Source organism: Tarenaya hassleriana, unplaced genomic scaffold (assembly GCF_000463585.1).
Source record: "Tarenaya hassleriana unplaced genomic scaffold, ASM46358v1 Cleome7, whole genome shotgun sequence".
Classification (NCBI taxonomy): Eukaryota; Viridiplantae; Streptophyta; class Magnoliopsida; order Brassicales; family Cleomaceae; genus Tarenaya; species Tarenaya hassleriana.
The window spans coordinates 1167571-1182095 of record NW_010969548.1 but is presented as its reverse complement, the minus strand read 5'-3'; the positions used below and the strand labels follow the sequence as shown (position 1 = coordinate 1182095).

Below are 14525 nucleotides of genomic sequence, written 5' to 3'. Positions count from 1 at the left end.
TTCCGATCAAACATTATTTAGACGAGCAAATGCCCATGAGCTCGAGTGGAGCAGGGCCTGTTCGCATATGGGGTACATCACCGGACTCCATTGATGCAGCTGAAGACAGAGAGAAGTTTAACACAATGCTGAAGGAGCTTAAGATTGAGCAGCCAAAAGGAGGGATTGCAAAGAGCGAGGCCGATGCCCTTGCCATTGCAAAGGACATAGGTTACCCGGTCGTTGTACGGCCTTCTTATGTTTTGGGTGGACGGGCGATGGAGATTGTGTACGATGATGGTAAGCTTATAACGTATTTGGAGAATGCCGTTGAAGTTGATCCTGAACGACCCGTTTTGATCGATAAGTATCTCTCTGATGCCATTGAAATCGACGTCGACTGCCTTGCTGATTCCTATGGAAACGTCGTGATCGGTGGGATCATGGAACATATCGAGCAGGCCGGTGTTCATTCGGGTGATTCCGCCTGTATGCTTCCCACGCAAACTATCCCATCTTCTTGTTTACAAACCATTAGGTCATGGACCACGAAGCTGGCAAAGAAGTTGAATGTCTGCGGGCTCATGAATTGTCAATATGCGATCACAACATCTGGGGATGTTTTCTTGCTCGAAGCGAATCCCCGAGCTTCTCGGACCGTCCCGTTTGTCTCGAAAGCCATTGGCCACCCTCTTGCCAAGTACGCAGCACTGGTGATGTCGGGGAAATCACTCCAAGACTTGAACTTTACGCAAGAGGTAATTCAGAAACATACCTCTGTGATGAAAGAATATGTTTTTTCTCGGCTATTGACGTTCATGTTTGAATTCGGGTTGCAGGTTATCCCGAAACATATCTCCGTGAAAGAAGCTGTGTTCCCGTTTGAGAAGTTCCAGGGCTGCGATGTGATACTCGGCCCGGAGATGAGAAGCACGGGAGAAGTAATGAGCATCAGCAACATGTTCTCGAGTGCGTTTGCCATGGCTCAGATTGCCGCGGGGCAGAAGCTACCCTTGTCGGGCACCGTATTCCTCAGTCTAAACGATCTGACGAAACCCCACCTCGAGAAGATTGCAAAATCGTTCCTCGAGCTCGGGTTCAGGATTGTGGCCACATCGGGCACGGCTCATTTCCTGGAACTGCAAGGCATTCCGGTGGAGAGGGTCCTGAAGATGCACGAGGGGAGACCGCATGCGGGAGACATGGTGGCTAACGGGCAGATCAATCTGATGGTGATAACGAGCTCGGGGGACGCTCTGGATCAGATAGACGGGCGTCAGCTCAGACGGATGGCTCTGGCTTACAAGGTTCCGGTCATAACCACGGTGGGCGGGGCATTGGCCACTGCCGAGGCCATCAAGAGCCTCAAGTCCCGCGCCATCCAAATGATCGCTCTTCAGGACTTCTTCGATGCCGAGGTAGAACATAACCTCTCTCCTTCTGCCTCTACGCACACATGTGTATATATATAGATATGTGTGTGTGTGTCTGTGTGTATGTATATGTGTATAACTCGTTTGGGACCTGTTTTTTTTTTTTTCCAGATAATGGTGCGATAAGCCTTGCTCTCACTAGGAGGAAGCCTAGTTGTCGGGTTAGTGTACGGTCCAATTTGTTTCTCTCGTTCTCTGATTTCAGTGCGGGATTAGGGTTTCTGATTGTTTAAACTCGGGGTTTTTTTTTGGGGGGGATGATGATGATGATGATGATGATGAACAGATGAGGGTTGGATTCTAGATGCATCAAGATTTCTTGAAAAGGGTCGTTTGGCATAACAGGTCAAAATGGAACATATACTCATAATGATGTATTGGAATGTGTCGACGATACTCTTCGTTCTCGCATTTGTACGAACCCAATTCTGCATTTTATGCTCACGATTCGAGTATCCATCATGATGATGATGATGATGATGGACATATTTGGTTACTCTTGTTCATAATCTCATGGTTCTCTCTCTCTCTATGTAGATATATAATATGACAGTTTCTACGGTTACTTTTAATGAAGTTGGGCTGAATCTATAGTATATAAATAATGGGTTCAAATCTCTTAAATTATTTATGTATATTACGAAACAAGACTATACTGTAAATATTGTTCTAATTTAAGTGTTACGGTAGTAGTAGTAGTAGTAGTAGTCATTCGCATTTTGAAAATTTAAACTATATATGATAATATAATAGTAGGTATTCTGAATTTTCCTGAAAAGATAACTATGTTTCGACATTTACAATCGTGGACTTGCATTTTGATTATGAAATTGGACACCAGCACTTAACCCACTCTGCGTGTATTCCCATTCACACACAACTGGAGATTTCATTGTGGGAAATTGGCTGTAACGTTACTGCCGCTTCATTTCCGTGTGGGTCTCTTTCCTTTTCGCTTTAAAAGAGATTCACAGCAATAATATATCTTACAAAAGGAAATATACTAACTTTTTTTTTCCTGATAAACATGCATTCATACATATATATATATATAAAACTTATCCTAAATTCCTAACGCTTAATGAGAGATTAATAAACCAAATGTTTTGGTGTACCAAATAACAAGTTGCTATGTAAGGAAAACACAAATAGAAAAGAGTCAAATGGGTCAAACAAGTCATTTATTTGAGGTTGCATCATTAAATTTTGGAAGATGAGAACTTGAAAACAAAACTAATGCCTTTGGAATGTTTTATTCATTGTGTCAATGGCCTTTTTTAAGTTCACGAACCCAAGTGTTAGCCTCTTTGGAACCCATATCAAACAAGCATGTCCTAAAATTCCGATTATTTATATGTCCACGTTGTACTCAAGACACTAGAAACAAACTAGAATTGGGGCTACATATTTTACATTATACCGAATTTTAATTTTTTTTTTTATTATTTCAATATCGATTTTAATTTGATTAACTAATTTTTTTTATAAAAATGATTCCAAATATTTTTTATAAACTAAAAACCTGAAACGCTCACGAATTCTATAAAAATCAAATTGAATGAAAAACAAATCCGAGGGTGATGGACATTTCTATATTGATTTTGTTATTTTTTTTTTTTAAAATGAAATCTGTTAGTGAAGCAATATTACATGGAAATAATACAGAATTATGAGTTTACAGTTCTTCACGATATTATGGACAACTTCTATCTAACAAAAACGAAATCATACAATATTGATATTACGTAAAACATTAAACGTTTTTGGATCAATTTTGCTCGCGACCGCCGCATATCAATCCGACAGAGCCTTCACACAACATGCTAGCCCATACACGTGTGTGTGTTCGTGTGTGTGTGTGTATATATATATATATATAACATGTGTGTGTGACGGCTATATATCGATCGATGCTTTTATGAATTGTTTTCCTTTTGGAGGTACAATACCAAAGGTCCACACGCGGAATAGACTCTTGTGATGGAGAAATAACTTTTGATAATAACAAAAAAAAAAAAAGTTTCACAAATACACACACATATATCTATATATATATATATATGTGTGGAATTTACATTTGATATAATATGTGAACATGTGGGTATTGGTAAAGATTAGTGGGGGCAGATAAGTGGAGATTAGGGAATAATAAGCGTTACATTACGAGTCTAACTACTGCCACCTTTTATATGTATAATGTATTGGTTCTATATCTATATGCCCTCTTTGTTTATTTTCTTTAAATATATAAGATTATAGTCTAAATTAAACTCTGCCTTTTCCACAAGTTAGAAAATTTCGGTGCTTCCGGATTGGAACAAGTCTCTCATTGATTCGATCAAATTCAACCCTTGACAAACCCCTCCTTCGATTTACATTTAGTCTACTTGTCAATAGTATATTGACCTATATGATCTATGTAAAACATATATATATATATATATATATATATATGCACGTTTAACGATTTTACGTAACATGTATGAAATATTTATACATATGAACATGTTTCAATACTATGTATGTATTTTATGTTTAGACGTCGTAGGCACGGACATATCATCAATCCTTTGAAAGGCCCTATCCATCGATTTATATCGAGACCCCTATATATATATATTAGAAACCATATACAATTGCATTATTGCACACCATCTTAACCGGTTCTAGTCATTTGAACCGACGCCCACTACAGAATGGAGATCGCATGTCCACGCCAAGCACAATTAGTATACTTGGACTCGAATATATTATAAAAATGGTGAGAATTACAAATTGAGAACCCTCTAATTCTCTCCTTGCGTATCGTATTTCAATAATATATTATATGGACAGGTTGTATTTTTTTTGGAAATAATATGTATGTATGTATGTATGTATGTATGTATGTATGTATGTATGTATGTATGTATGTATGTATGTATGTAGAGGTCTTCTAGACGACTTCTCCATGTGACAAAAGAATGGAACGCATGCAAATTTCCCTCTACACATCTACATTTATAAATAATGTAACCCTTTTTATTTTTTTATAATTATTTATATTAAAGTTTCTTTATAAATTCTATTATGAAGGGAAAAAAAGTTTCTTTTAGAATTAATAATGGCAACTGAATAGACTTCCGTTTTTTTTTAAATAAAAGAATAGACTTTCGTTAGTACTTCAAAATCAAAGAAAGCATTTCTTCTTTTCTTTTTTTTCCCTCACTTCATGTGTCCAACGAGCTGACCAATTTCCACCAAACTAATCCAATTTCTGTCCCCCATTAACTAACTAATTTCCTCTATTATAAGAATAATAATTTTAAAATTTTCATTATATAATGAATCCAAGGCTTTTAAATGAATTTTGATCGATCTTAAACATTTAAATAAACTTTACTTTTGCATTTAGTTTTGAAAAATAAAAATTTATATCGACCGGTGAATCGAAGGCGAAAAAAAATAATTTATATAGTTTCTATTTTTTTTATTCGAGAAACATATACTAGATCGTAAAATCAACAATTTCGGTTTGTGAAAAAAAAAATATAGTCATTATCAAAGTGGAAGGTTTGGGGGTAGAAAGATAGCGTTGTCTTGAAGGTGGCAGCAGACCAATTAAAGAAAACGGCTCCCAACGGAGCTCTTGGCTAAGACCGAACTGACTACGTGTCGTTTCTCTGCTTTCCGGACGACAGGTAGTTGCGACGTGGACCTCGCGCTTTTCCTCTTTATTGATTTTGCGGAGATCTTGTACGCAAGTCATTTAAAATTTTAAAGGGAAATAAATTTCCTGACCCAAAAAGAAAAGCAGAAGAATTTCCAAAATTTTATTGGAAGAAGCAAATTAATACCCAAATTCTGATTTACGTTTTAGAAATGACCAACTAATTCCTAAACTATAAATATACTTTAATGGAGCCGCATACTTCATTTTTTTCTTAGTTATTTAGATAAAATAATAACAATTAAAATAGAAGTAAAAAAATTTCGTAACTTAACTAATCAAAGATCAAATGTGATAAAATAAGTATTTTTTAGGCACAAGGTAAGATATAAGTATTAATTGGCTATTTCTCACAAATTTTAGGATGTTTTCGTAATCTTTCCTAATTTAAACGGATATATATATAATTCATAAAAAAAATACAAATTGTTATATATATATTCACTATGATTTTCTATTACTACCATTTTCTATCTAATATAAACGATTTTTTTTAACTGAATTTTAACAGAATTTACAACTAAGTAATTGTTGTAGATGATATTTCAATCGCTGTGTCAGACATTAATTTTTAAAATTTTTGCACGAATTTTTACCATCTTATCAAAATAATAGCCTTTCAATCGGCTTGTATACAAAGTCACATACATACATACGTACATACGTACATACATCAGTGTATATGTCAATGTTATATACATGAATGCATATATTACTGAAGAAACATTATTTGCTTATAGGAAAGGTCGTAACTCTTTAATATACAAGGAATTTACCCTCACTCACACAAACATTTTATTTTTTATTTTTTTAATCTGTTGACAAAACGGAAATAGTTTTTTTTTGGTGTCTTTTTCTTACAGTTATTTATATTTTTTAATTTTCCACAGTGGAAAAAACGATATGACTTAATGACTGGGATCCAAGAAAATTGGAGAGAGCCTTGAAACTAAAACAAATGTCATATCGTGATTCGTTATTTAAAAACAAAACTACGTTGTTTTGCATGCAACTAGTTCTGTGTTTTAATTTCCAAGTTTCTAAAAAATCAATGAGACATTTTTTTTTTCGTAACTTAGTTCTGTTTTTACGTCCATCATTTTTTTATTGGGAAAATTCTATAATAATACTCATTTTTGTTTAAATATACCATATAAAAAAGTCTAATTAAAATCTCCCAAAAAACAGACTAAATACAGTTTTCGACTTTCATTTTTCTTCTCTAGTTTTATTTTCTAAGGATTTTAACGAAGAAAAGTATTAATCTAAACGTCTAGGGTTTGGATTTTTCCTACAATTTCCAACGACATTATCATTTTATTAAAAAAAGTCTTGCGGATAGCTAAAAAATCTCCAAAAAATAATTAAGTGAAGCGAAAAAACAGAAAATTTAGGCAACCTAATGGATCGCTTGGCCTTTTGTGTTAATTTCATTTCCAGTAAATTACGAATAGTAAACAAAATTAAGAATCATACATACATACATACATACATACATACATACATACATACATACATACATACATACATACATACATACATACATATTACTACATTGTACAATATATAAAAATTAAATTAATGCTGAATTTAGTTTTGTTCAATTATTAAGAGATTTATATATTTAGAGAAAATTAAAAAGATTATGTAAATCAAATTATATTGAATAAGTAAGATAACTAGTATAGAAAAAAATGGAGACGATGTCATGAGTATTTCGTTAGTAATTTAGTGATGAAGTTAAAAATTTTAAAATTGTATCATATATGCATATAGTTTAATCATATTATGAGATTATATATATATGTAATTTGACATGTATTATTTTATAACAGGTGAAAGTAAACAATATAAAATCTTATTTGTAATGTAACAAATTTAGTTATCGTTTGACATAAATTAATAATTGGAATTATGTATTAGTCAATATTAATTTTTATAATTCAGTTGCAAAATTTTAAAACCGTAAGTGATGTATATTAATGAAAATAATTATTACATAAGAATCAAGCTCGCCGGCTAATAAGGTGTGAAAATCAACCATTAGTTTTCATTAGCTTTATTATAAAGCTGGAATTTTATGTGATGTTATTTGAAGAATTTTATGAGCCACCATAGTGGAGGAGAAAAGTATTTCGAAAATATGACGTCATAGGTCTGGTTTATGACATCAGGTGGTCCCCAAATACCACAGCGTTTCTCTCTCGTTCTATATATATCACTCCTCATCTCTCCCAGCAAAACACCTCACATCCCCCCCAAAAAAAAGCACCATATTTCTCATTTTACCCCCGAATTTACAATCCGATCAATTAACCCCCCAAAAACAGAGTGAAACATCTGTTTCGACCGAAATCAAGTAATTAGCCATGCTTAAGATGGAGATTAACGGTGAAAATTCCACCGAAACCGCAGCCGCTGCCGCCGTGACCGCTATCCCCTCTCCTTCTCCCACCTCATCTCCTCCTCTGCCCGTTTCACCGCAAACCCAAACCCAAACGCAAACGCAGCCGCAGCCGCAGGTGGTAATAATGAGCCCGTGTGCGGCTTGCAAGATCCTGCGGCGGCGGTGCGCCGAGAAGTGCGTCTTGGCTCCGTATTTTCCTCCGACGGAGCCGACGAAGTTCACCATCGCCCACCGCGTATTTGGCGCCAGCAATATCATCAAGTTCTTGCAGGTACATTACTTGTGTTTCACTTACCATCTAGTCTATTTATGTGTATGTGTATATATTTATGTATATATACACACACATTATACAAAAACTAATACTGTACGGAGAAGCCGATGATTGAATTTTTTTTTTGTATTTTACATATATATATATATATATATATGTTAGTTGCTCATACTAGTGGGTTGTCAGGTTTCTAAGCTATAAAAAGTTGAAGTTTGGAATTTTGGATAAAGATCAAATGTGTGATGTTAATTAATGCATAGTAGATGTTGTTTTTACGTCATGGTAAAATTCAGGGTTACTACTTAATGTGAAAAAAAAGGGGTAAAGTTGTAAGCAGTCAAAGGTTATTTTGTTTAAAAATGATTTAGGTTTACAGGACCTACGTGTTTTAAAATGTCAATAACAACCCCCACAAAGCGGGCATCTCTCATGTTCAAAGTAAAGTGTACATATCTATCTAACCCTTGGAAAATAAACACATGCTTACAAATATCTCTATATATATATACGCATGGCTTACAATTTAGTTACAACGTTATGGAAAGAAAACGTCTCTTTCAGACTTTGAAAAAGTCTTTGCAGAATTTTCTTTTTGAGGTCAAACGTCATCGAAAGAAACAATTAATAATGAAATGGGTCACTAGTAATCCTATATATATATATGTATATACATCGATCAACTATAGGACGGATTGATAATTAATCATTTGAGGAACTGGATCCTATCACATTAATTGCATGCGACATCTAAATATTCTAAAAGATTATCACAATATCTAATATTTTTATGACAACAATAAAATCAAATTTATTGTTATTTTGGTAAATGGATATTACCTATGTCAAAAGCCATGTGAGTACAAACTGCTAAATTCTTCCATTCCACCGTTGAACTATTGGGTTATTGTTGCGATAATTTTTTAAAATATTCTTACTAACATGTTAATTTAACTGCAGGAACTTCCGGAATCACAGAGGAACGATGCGGTGAACAGTATGGTGTACGAAGCCGGGGCCAGGATAAGAGATCCGGTGTACGGATGCGCGGGAGCCATTTACCATCTGCAAAGGCAGGTGAGCGAGCTCCAAGCGCAGCTTGCGAAAGCGCAGGTCGAGATCGTGGGCATGCAGCTCCAACGAGCAAACCTGTTGGCGCTGATTTGCAAAATGGACCGACCTCAAGGTCAAGAACACGATATTACGATGACGATGCCCTTCGAGAGCTCCTTTGAAAGCGGCGACGATGAGAGCATTCACGACCTGGGTTTCCTTGACGACATCAACTCCAACTCATCGATGTTGTGGTGGGACCCTCTGTGGACATGACTCGTGACTGGCTATGTTTTTTCTATAATTATGATCACATATAGAGAGAGTCCAGCCCGCATTGAAAATGCTTTAGTAGTTATAGTTCGATTTAGTTATATATATATATATATATATATATATATATATGGGTAATTTCCTGAGGTTCGAGTGTTAGAGTAAGAAGTCAAGCATGCTATCATATTTTGACACGTCAGGTAATTGTTGGAAGACATATATTAATTATATATATTTCTGACGTGTTAATATTTGATGATAGTGTTGATGTAATCCATAAAATGTTATATATGTGTACGTGGAAATAGTTATTAGAGATTATGAAAATGCACTTCCAAACTCAGACTCCATGGGCTCACAAATGATATGGAGATCATTGACATCTTAATTATAAGTTTGCAAGAATTATGCTACATGTTTTTTATATATAATTTAGATTTTCATACTTTTATATTTATTTAATTTTTAGAAATATTTCCATTTTTTCTAAGTTCCCATCCCCCAAAATTTTCATCTTCAGCGAAAATGGAACACAACTTAAGGGAACAAGTGAAACAATAAGTTTTTAAGGATATTATATACATATATATATAATATGTTTTCATTTCATAACATTGATTATAGTACATAAACAAAATAACAACAAATAATCTGAAAAATTAAATACCCTTATCGTCTTCTCGTATTTAAATTTGACACGCAACGATGTCTTGGAAAAATACATCTCGGGAAAATACGAAGGAAAGCTCATAACCCTATGTCAATTGCATATATACAAAATGCAATAAAACTGTTTTCAATATCAATTTCTTTTTCCAGGAAAAAAGTATTCCAAATTTGCCATAAATTTACGGAGGGGTAACCCTTATATAAGCTAATATATATATATATATATATATGTATGTGTGTTATATCTAAAATAATTATATGTGTTAAATAATAATAAAAAATCCAAGTTCCTGGAAGGAGAAGATGTTTGACTCAACCGGGTTGAGGGAAAAAAAAGACGTTTGCACGTGCCTATGCTAGTTATTAAACATCACACGTGCGTTTCATGTGGGCATATAATTATATATATTATATACTATAAATATGGATACGGGTGCATGTATGTGCATGTACACGTAATTCAACTGTTGTTATTGGAATAGCTTCTTTTTTTTTAATTCACTTTGGGATATAACCAATCTAATCATGGTGTTTGGAGGGTGATATATTATTTTGGATATTAACCTTAATCATTATGTTTTTGTTTTCCCCGTAAAAGATCCTTTAGATGATATGATTGAGATCATTAGATATTATTTTCCAAATCTTTATGAATATTTACGTACATATTGCGAATCGATGATAAACTGTATATGACATCGAATTTATTTATTTATTTAAGGAATAAATCATTAAATCTATTATCTGCAATAACATCGAAGGCTGCGTTTTACATGTCGCACCCAAAAGAAGATAAAAAAAGCTGCGAATATTGACTTAAATTTCTCAAAACACTTAGGCATGGCAATTAGTGGTCCAAAACTGAGTATATATTACATTTTCAGACATCATGTGCATCCCACGTGACTGTCATATCAAAGCAAAAAACATGACTAGAGAGTTTCGTTACTTGTCGGCATGAGGTCTCTCATAAATTTATAACCCTTGTGAAAATGTGAATCAACATCACAAAATCCCGATTTTGCCGACAAAAAAAGTTGCAATTTTTCATTTAAATATCGGCGTTTTTTTTGTTAAAATTAGGCTAAATAATTTTGATAAAAATTACTCTAGATTGTTAGATCAAATTTGATTTTGATATAATTAAATAATTATGATTTAATTCTGTTTTATACATTCAACTAACATAACAAATTCGAATTTCATATGCAATTGTAAATTCCAAAAGGAAGTTATGAATCATATATGAACAGTTATATATATATATATATATTGTAGTACAATTATTAGAATATCAAATTAGTTGGGGAAAAATAGCAGAAAACTCGTTTTAAAAGCCTAAGAATATATCTGGTGGCAAAGTTAAATAATAAAAACAGCAACATAATTTCTCTTTTCCTCACCCAACACGATACGATTTTCCATGGCTTAAACCGGAAGTCATTCTTTCTCTTTGACTCGGGGGAACTAATTATGCTCTTTTAAAATGAAAAAAAAATTGTCACATCAATCAATGGATCCAACCAGCTGAATTCGATTTCAGTGGTACCATATAATATAATAACGCGTGAAAAATATAACAATCAGTATCGAGAACCTTTATTTTTGATAGCAAATTCGTGAAACAAAACAATGTGAAATCATTTGGTTCCAAGAATTATACATTCAAATCCAACCGTTGGTGACCAGTGGATGAGAATTGTCAAAGTTATGGAAAGAGATGTAATTTTTTTACTAAAATAGTCCATATACAAAGATTAATCTTGATTTAGAATGGATGTAATTGAGTTGAAAGTCCGGAATATCATATGATTATCAAAAAAAAAATCACACATTCAATTTTATTTTCATAAAATAGGATTTGTATTTGTTTATTTATCGGGTTTTGAAGTCATTTGAGTAAATGAAATTGATTTTTTTTTGTGTGAAAGAAATTGAAATTTTATTACAAAAAAGATTTATCTGTCTAGTCCTTTGGTTATCATAATAGCCGAAAGGGTAAACCAATAGTACTCCATTCATCTTATATTTGCATAATTGCATTAGTTAGTTATATAGCCTCTCCCCGTTGAAACTTTCTAACCAAAATAAATAAATAAATTAAGAAACTAATTTAATACTTCAACAAGATTAAATCTTCTTTCGAGAGGAATCATTTGGCTATAAAAAGATACATTTCACTGACGTAGATCTCAATGGGAAGGAAAAAGATTTACTTTAAATTAATGAACTTTAAATGAGGTGGGTCGTAGGCCCGTTTAATTAACTAAAAATATTGATTTCTTTATAAATTGCAAGAAGTTATAAATAAAATTGTCAGGTGTCCCATAAAAAAATAAAAATTTGTTTCTATTGGGTCATTATAAAAAATACCTTTAATTTATTATTTCTACTTCAAGATCCACCCTTATGACCATATGACCAATGTAACCGAAATATAGTGTGGTCACATATTGATCTTATTGTTCATAACGTTAAATTTATAATGTTTTAATCAAATGATTAGTAAGATATACAAGATATGAATATAATGAATTAGTGTGATCACTATAAATTTAATGTTATAATCGATAAAATCAAAATGTGACAATACTATATTTCGGTCACATTGGTCACATGGTCACAAGGGTGGGTCTTGAAGTAGGAATAGCAAATTAAATGTATTTTTGATATAATGTCGTTTCTATTATATGTATAGAATTATTGCCCCTGTTATAAATATTTCTGGATTACCTAAGATGCAAAATCCATGTTTCATTATCATTGAACTTTAATTTTTAAAAGGTAAGATGTATAAGGGGCTACATAGAGTGATCATTACGCAAATAAGTTTATGAATGACGCGATATCAAACGCTAGAAAGCGTTCAACTTGCTTCCATAATTGAAAACGACAAGGTATAGTAAAAATAACAGTAACAAATTTCATTTTTACCTTTTGCATATGCAAGAAGTAGCAAAACCTATACATGGATTAAATTAAACCCTCTAACGTATATACAGTGACAGATCTACAATTTTCTGGTTACTGTGGACACATTTTATTATTGTTTATCAATATTTGTAATTGGTACAAGTACAGTAGTTCTTCTATTAATAATGTGTGAAATAACAAGTGAGAGTATGTATATATTGTATACATAAGTTTATATGTTTTTAATGAATAATTTTTTTTTTGGTAACCGGATGTCGTGGACAAAGGCTCATACTAATTTTGAAACCGAAAATTAGTCATGTGATTTGGATTATGCGTTTCCTCCTAAACTTGATTGTGTGTATATAAATTCCATTGCACATAAATATAGCTCCGGCGTTGCACAAATATTTCACTATTCAATAACAATTTTTTTTTATTCTCAAGGTACCACGGAAAACTTTATAATTAAATCATGAACAGACAATAGCACACCATATATATATATATATGTATATATATTATACTTTAAAATGTATAAATTAAAAACCATAAAGTTAATGTATAAAATTCACAATGGGAACCAAGACGCGATTTGTTTTTTGTATGTTCCCTTAGCCTAAGATGGATGTTCCCATGTTGAATAAGACAAGACAACACCGACGTTAGATCGTTGGTTTAAGTGACTTTTTATTGCTTTGTCTGCCTAATTAAATTCGTATCCTCCAAACCCTAATCCCTTTTTCGAAGTTTTTTTTTTCTCAAAAAAGAAGTTTCTAGACAAACCTTTTCATATGAACTTTTTCTTTTTTTATATAAAAAAAACTTTAACTTTTTTTTTTTTGCGATTTCATGAGCTACGCCATTTAATTATTTTTTTCAATCGTTCATGTGAACTGATTTGGTCTCAATATAGTAGCTAATCACTTTTTCCATATGAATTCGTATCTGAGTTTTATAGCACGTAACGTCGGCACACATGCACACGTTTGCATGTGTGTGTGTGTATATATATGGTGGGATATTTAGTAACACGAGTTTTTGATCGCATTGGTTGAAATTTATACTATATATATAAGTGAACTGTATACTTTTTTCTAAAAATATTTATAGTAAAATTTTAACCTATTCTAAAAATGTTTACTTTTTTTACTGTTGAAATTATGTTGTCCATGAATCAATTTCATAGTATCTCGCATCATCTCTTTGTTTTCCTAATACTACTTCGAGTGATAAAACGAGAAAATCCGACAAGCAACTGTTCCAAATTTTGGTGCTTTTATTTCTCGGTCTTCTTCACTGTAGATACAGTCACTACAAAAAAATCCTCGAATTCCAACGGATTTTCCAACGGATTTGTCCGTTGGAACGGATTTTCAACGGTTTTCAACGGCGTTTCAACGACGATTTCCGTTAAAATTCCGTTGAAAATTTCCAACGGGTATCCGTTGGAAACACCCGTCGGAAATTTTTAACGGAATTTTCAACGTATTCAATTGAAAAATTGGGTTGGAAATTTCCAACGGTATTTCCAACGGATCCGTTGGAAATTTTCAACGGATTAACGTTGGAAAAATCGGTTGCAAATTTTTAACGGAGTTCCAACGGATGTTTGTTAGAAAACAATTCCAACGGAATTCCAATGGATGCCGGTTGGAAATTTTTCGGAAATTTTAAAAAAAAATTCCAACGGATGCTGGTTGGAAATTTTTTTGAAAATTTTTAAAAAAAATTCCAACGAAATTCCAACGGATATCGGTTGGAAATTTGGATTTTAATTGAAAAATCAATTGAAATATATATATATATATATATATA

The 14525-nt window shown here is 32.8% G+C and overlaps 2 protein-coding genes across 3 annotated transcripts in view; both read left to right on the top strand.

The window, feature by feature from the left end:
- The window catches only part of LOC104800615 (carbamoyl-phosphate synthase large chain, chloroplastic), a 4911-nt gene extending 2990 nt beyond the window's left edge, over positions 1–1921 (top strand). Inside the window, exons 4-7 of one of the 2 annotated variants that reach the window (XM_010523475.2) lie at positions 1–737; positions 819–1397; positions 1524–1573; positions 1699–1921. In XM_010523475.2, coding sequence (XP_010521777.1) covers positions 1–737; positions 819–1397; positions 1524–1538 — 1331 coding nt within the window. In that variant the 3' untranslated portion in view covers positions 1539–1573; positions 1699–1921. Of the gene's footprint in view, positions 738–818; positions 1398–1523 lie in introns of both variants that reach the window. The other variant, XM_010523474.2, reaches the window with a different exon arrangement.
- Positions 1922–7382: 5461 nt separating this feature from the next.
- LOC104800614 (LOB domain-containing protein 1) lies at positions 7383–9484 on the top strand. Its single transcript, XM_010523473.2, has 2 exons — positions 7383–7799; positions 8760–9484. The coding sequence occupies exons 1-2, from the start codon at positions 7491–7493 to the stop codon at positions 9126–9128; spliced, it is 678 nt and encodes a 225-aa protein (XP_010521775.1). The 5' UTR covers positions 7383–7490; the 3' UTR covers positions 9129–9484.
- The last annotated feature ends 5041 nt before the right edge of the window (positions 9485–14525 follow it).